Source organism: Phyllostomus discolor, chromosome 6, assembly GCF_004126475.2.
Source record: "Phyllostomus discolor isolate MPI-MPIP mPhyDis1 chromosome 6, mPhyDis1.pri.v3, whole genome shotgun sequence".
In the NCBI taxonomy this organism is placed as follows: Eukaryota; Metazoa; Chordata; class Mammalia; order Chiroptera; family Phyllostomidae; genus Phyllostomus; species Phyllostomus discolor.
Window position 1 is genome coordinate 28,899,032 of NC_040908.2, and position 6,450 is coordinate 28,905,481.

The following is a 6,450-nucleotide window of genomic DNA, read 5'->3' on the forward strand; positions in this document are numbered from 1 at the left end:
TCCTTGCATTAGTGTTATTAAACATTTCTAGAGAATTTTGCATTCACTTTTTATTCTTTGCAATGCCTTCTAGAAAAAAGAATGCACATTCTATTTCCCTGATGAGGTAAACTTGCTTGTAAAGTAAAATTTCATTTAAAAATCTCATTTGGTTTTCATAGGAATACTATATTGAATAGTCTTAAGGATCTTGAGTTCCCAAGTGACTAATTAGTATAGTTATAATATTTTCTTTTATTAATCTGAAAATTATACTGTCCTCAAGAGACCTCCATTTGACTTGTGTTTTTTGATGCCAGTGTAGAAAATTTTATTTCTCACTAAAGGAGCTTCTTCTCTGTGGTTGGAGAGAGATGCAAAACCCGGACTGGTATGGGACTGCTGGGACGCTGCACGCATTTATGGAAGAATAGGAGAGCCAGTTTCCTGAGGGATGAAGAATTTATGTGAAAACATTGGAGTATTTTACTCCAATGCCTGGCACTATGCTGAGGGATTTAGTTGCATAATTTCATTTATTCCTCATAATCCTATGAGACAGTATCCCCATTTCTAATTCTGTGAAAACTGGAGACCTAAAAATGAATGAGGGGAGATTTCTTTTTAAATTAAAGATTTTATTTGTTTATTTTTAGAGGGGAAGGGAGGGAGAAAGAGAGGGAGAGAAACAATAATGTGAAAGAGAAATATGGATCGGTTGCCTATGTATGCTCCCTGACTGGGGACTGAACCCACAGCCCAGGAATGTGTCCTCACCAAGAATCGAACTGGTGACCGTTTGGTTTGTGGGATGACACCCAACCCACTGAGCCACACCAACTGGGACAATGAGGGGAGATTTTTAACAAGAGCACCCCATTCCCTGACCACACCAAGTTTTCTCTCTGGACTGTAGAGTTGCTGGGTAGATGCTAAGGTTAAATGCTGTCACTCCCCACCCCCTGTCATTGACATGCAGTGGGACTTAGGCAGCAGAGCACAGGAAGTATATTTAATGCACCCAACTGTACTATTTTACACTCAGATTGGTTTTTAAAAACATATACTCTACTTTTGATAGGAGTCCTCTGATACTGACTGGGGTGCAACATGTTTCATACCCACATTACTTGATTGCTTTTTTAAATTTCTTAATAGCAGAGCACTGCTTTATTCAAAACCAAGTAGGAGCCTCTACTTTTAAAGATAAAGGGTAAAAGAGATTGGGGATGGCTTTCCCCTTCTTGTCCTATAACAGCCAGCACCTGAGAAATCTGCCAGTGCCCACGGCTCCAGGCCGTGTTGGACGCATCCCGGAGAAACAGAAGGGTTAACTCCACTGTCGAGACTTTGAGCCGTTAATATGCTGGAGTTGAACAGTATACTGAGGAAAATGTTCGAAGATGACGTATGTGCAAGAAAAATTGTCCCCCGAGAGAAATACTGTTGCCGAAACTCTGAGTGGAAGATGTTCTTAATAATCTGTTCCCTCAGTTCCACGTGCGTTGCAGTTCTAGTAGTGAAGTGGGTCATTTAAGAGGGGTGGTGGCCTCGGCCCAAAATAAAGTTTCCTTGAAACCAGATGAGAGGCTAGCCCCGACAAAAATAGAATCCTTAGTCTGTTCACTCACCGGAACGTAAATAAGCAGAATTTTGTGTCTTAGAAGATGGTCTAAGCCAAACAGGATCTTCACTGCCTTTTGTGACAGATGCCAAAGCCGTCAGCAGTGCCGCCCTTCCGTGGAATGCGGAGCAGCAGTTTAAGATCACATATGCGGCAGTCCAACATGTTCTGATCTGGAGAGATCTCCAGGACGTCCCTCAGGGGACAGAACAGCACGGATTGCCCGGGCCGTTCTTGCACAGTGTTTGCACGCGTGCAGCTATAAATGTGCCATGCACAGAAAAAGAACTGGAAAGACGCATATGAGAACATCTCCATTTCAGTCATGGACCCTGGAGAGGAAAGGGTTTGTTTGTGAATTCCTTCTATATGCTTCTCTCTTTATATTTTCACACACATACACACATGTGCGCATACAATTTAAAAAAAAACAACATATAAACAGGGAAAGCGAAGATTTAAGTTCTCCATGAAGATGTATGGTAGGTAAGGCATAAACCTGCCAGGGCCTACATCCCATCTCTCCTACTTACTGGCTGTACATCCTCACCCAAGTTATTGAACTTCTGTGCCTCAGTTTACTCAAATGGAAAACAGGGATAATGGTACTTACATTATCATATAGTTGTTATGAGAATCAAATGAGTGGGCGGGCATATGGCTCCGTACCTGACACATCAACTTTCATTGCTTATTAGTTATGAATGATAACGAACAACACCCAGCTAGCAAGTCTTTGTGCAAACTTTCCCGTGAAAAAGTGTTTCCCATGGCCGCTGTAGTGCTCACAATATATTTTCTCTAACTTTCATCGTAGTTGTTAGGGGACTTGTATTCTTAGCCCACTGGTATTCAGAACTCCAAAGGGAAAAGCAACAAAAACGAACGGAATGGTCTTGTTTTATGGAGAATGCCGTGCACTTCACTTGCAGGAGACTCCTGACTTTGTTGCCTGGACCACGTTAATCCAGTGGACATAGTATTAGCAAACTGAAGGTGTGGAGATGGAAATAATGAGGTTTCTCTTTCTTCCTTAGGAAGACTATGATCGCCTGAGGCCTTTGTCCTACCCGATGACTGATGTCTTCCTTATATGCTTCTCTGTGGTGAACCCAGCCTCATTTCAGAATGTGAAAGAGGAGTGGGTACCAGAGCTGAAGGAATATGCACCAAATGTACCCTTTTTATTAATAGGAACGCAGGTATGTCTGCTTTGATTTTACTCGTTTAAGGAGACTCTCCCTGGCCTAGCTCTTGCTGTGACCCTGAGACAGATGGTCCCGAGGATTAGCGAGTGGTACACGTGTTTGAGCTCTGTTGTAAGTTATAGTGGATTCTGTCACAGTTTTGGAAAAAGTGATGCTGAAAGAAAGCAATTATATTAGTTGGTTTTAAAAATTAAGTTCCTTTGTGTAATCTTGTACTGGTGTGTGGGGATGAAGTGGGACTACATGCTTTGATTCCTTTTTAAAGACGTGTAATATTATGAGACATTATTGACCTTTCTTAATTAGATTGATCTCCGAGATGACCCCAAAACTTTAGCAAGACTGAATGATATGAAAGAAAAACCTGTATGTGTGGAACAAGGACAGAAACTAGCAAAAGAGGTAACGGAACCTTTACAGAATTTATGAATAAGTATAAAAGTTAAAGTAATGCTAGAAGCTAGCATTTATTGTGTACTTACTGTATGCCAAGAACTGTGCTGAGTGCTTTCCACATATGATCTCACTTCATCCTTGCACCGGCCCTGAGGCAGGTCTGACTAGTTCCCTCTCTTACTGAACAGAAAGCAGGCTTGGTGATGTCAGGTGACTTGGAAGGTCTGCCAGATAGTAAATGGCAGAGCTCGGTTTCAGTCATGGCCTGACTCTAGAACCCAGATTCTGATGCCACTAACAGTATTTTCCCAATAAGTCATGTAGAAAGAGGCATCAGAAGAAGGTGCTGATCTGGAAGCCCTTCGTAATCACTTAAATATTTGTACTATACCAAATCAGGCTCCGTCTTCAGTTAACACTTGTGGAGGAGGCGGTGAGGGTGGGGCAGAGGGCGACAGAATAAATCTGCAGTTAAAGATGAAACATTGCCCTGGCTGGCCTAGCTCAGTGGATTGAGCTCGGGCTGGAAACCAAAGCATCGCAGGTTCGATTCCCAGTCAGGGCACATACCTGCATTGCAGGCCACCGCCCCCAGCAACCGCACATTGATGTTTCTCTCTCTCTCCCTTTCTCCCTCCCTTCCCTCTCTAAAAATAAATAAATAAATAAATAAATAAATAAATAAATAAATAAACTTTTTTAAAAAGTGTCTTCAAATATTAAAAAAAACACACATTATGGCTAGGTTTGAAAAGAAACTAGTTGAATTTTCTTCCAGCCTTTTTCTGAAGGATAGGAAACAGTGGCATTCCAAAAAATATATAACTGTGATGCACATAATATGTTTCAACTTACACTTTTCCTCACTCCAAAGCTATGCTTACTTTTTTTCTCTGTTGGGCCCTAACATTATTGGATGCTATTTTTCAGATGTGACTTTAATAGGCCTTTGGTGGAAACAGATTCTAATAAGGTTTTTAAAAATGTACTATCAGAAGGCAGAACGGAGCAGGAGAACTTTGGGGAGGACAGTTTTTACTAAAGCAAAAGATAAATAGATTCACTAACAAATCACTTTAGAAATTCCACATACTCAGTTTTGTAATCCTAGGGAGAGAAGGAATTTCTAAATGTACAAATCTTAAATGAAATTTAAGATTATTGACAATTGAACTACATGAAAAGTTAATACATCAAACACCAGAAATAAAATTAAAAGTCATACAACAAACTTGACACAAATGGCAGAAAAATGGATTCATATCCTTAGTGCACAGGAACCCCTTGCGAATGAATTGATCAGAAAAAGACGTACATCCCCAATAGAAAAATGGGCTAAGGAACATCAATGGAAAATTCACCAAAAAAAGTGCCGATTGCCAGTGGAGACAGAAAATGTATTTAAATTCCTTAGTAGTCAAGTGTAATTGTAATTTCCACCTGTGAAGTTGGCAAAAAATTGAGACATGAATGGATTATAATAGCCCCTCCTGCAGGGCTGCCGGGGAACGGGCATTCTGTTGTGCTCTTGGTCACTCAGTAAAAGCAGTCTTGACAATCTACAGAAGCCTTGAAGCCACACACACTTTTGATCAAGCAATTCCATAGGTAGGAGTTTATCCTAAGAAAATTGTTTGGATGTGCTTAAAGACATGGCTACAAAGTTGCTACATTGTTTATACAGCCCCCCCCTCCAAAACCGTGCAACTATTAAAAATTTATATTAATATATCCATTGAGATGTTCAAATTTATTATGTAGTTTAAGGAAAAAAGTGGTTGTGAAACAATATGATCCCATGTTTAAAAGGCCTCTCAGCAGCATTTGGCACAGTTGGTTCCTCCATGAAATACTTTCACGAGGCTTCCTTGAATGCCCTCTCCCTGGTTATTCTTTCTTCTTCTTCTTTTTTTTTAAAGATTTTTAAAATTTATTTTTAGAGAGAGGGGAATGGAGGGAGGAAAAGAGGGAGAGAAGCATCAATATGTGGTTGGCTTTCACGTGCACCCAACTGGGGACCTGGCCCACAACCCAGGCATGTGTCCTGACTGGGAATCGAACCAGCTACCCTTTGGTTCACAGGCCAGCACTCAATTCACTGAGCCACAGCAGCCAGGGCGGTTTTTCTCTCTTCTTGCCTTTCCTGTATCTTTTCATCTCTCTCTCTGAATGATGGAGGGCCCAGGGATCAGCACTCAGCTTCTTGGACATCTTTTCTTCTATATCCACACTCATTCTCTAAGCCTAGATGAGCTTCTGTCAGTCTTGTGGTTTGAATAGTCTTCTGAAGATTCCCAAATCTGCATCTCCAGCCTGGACCTCTTCCCTAAACTCTAGACTTGGTTATTGAGCCGTGCACTCAGCAAGTCCATCTTGGCAGCTAACCATCTCCAAATTAACATGTCCAAAACAATTCCTAATTTTGTCCTCAAAGCTTCTCCAAGTTACTCAGGTCAAAAACATTGAAATCATACTTGACCTTGCTGTTCTTGTATGATATAGCCAATCTTGTAGAAAAAGATATTGCCCTGCCTTCATAATATATCCAGAATCCAAATGTTCCACACCATTCTGTCCTCTTATCAATCAAGTTCAGGCCCCTCCCTGTCTGGCCTGGATTACTGAGACAGTTTCTAAGTCACTTTTCCGCTCCTGTCTATGTCCTGTGTTAACCTGTGCTCAACACAACATCCCGAGGGAGTCTTAAAACGTAAGCTCCATCAGGTCTCTGCTCTACTCAGAATCTTCCAGAGGCTCCCAGCTCATGCAGCGTCAAGGCCAAAATCCTTGCCATGGCCCCTGCTACCTCTCTGCCTCACTGAGGTGCATGGCCTCCTTGCTGTTCCCTAAAGTCTTCTACCTTAGGACTTTGAACTTCAGTTGCTCCCTCTGCCTGGAATCTTCTTCCCTCTGCAACATTATTCCTTTCACTCCTATCAGATCTCTGCTCACATGTCACTTCATCAACGAGACCTTGCCCGATCTTGTCCCTACCCCTTACCTATCCTGCATCTCCATTTGTCTGCAGACCACATAATACCCTCTGGCATTTCTCCCTCCACATTTATTAGCTCATGGTCTTTTCCCTTCAAAGGGTAAGTTTCATGAGTTAGCTTACTTTTATTCCTTGCTGTGTTCTCTCATTTGGCAAATAAAAGTGCTCAGTGTGTTTTCCATGAATGAATGACAGGTCCCTTCTCAGAGAATCCAGTCTTTCCAGTGGCCTCAAGGCCCTCACTGACC

At 41.6% G+C, this 6,450-nt stretch overlaps 1 protein-coding gene across 1 annotated transcript in view; it reads left to right on the forward strand.

The window, feature by feature from the left end:
* Positions 1 to 6,450, forward strand: part of RHOQ (ras homolog family member Q) — a 41,992-nt gene that overhangs the window by 31,327 nt on the left and 4,215 nt on the right. The window contains exons 3-4 of the mRNA XM_028515148.2: positions 2,641 to 2,805; positions 3,118 to 3,213. Coding sequence (XP_028370949.1) covers positions 2,641 to 2,805; positions 3,118 to 3,213 — 261 coding nt within the window. The remainder of the gene's footprint in view (positions 1 to 2,640; positions 2,806 to 3,117; positions 3,214 to 6,450) is intronic.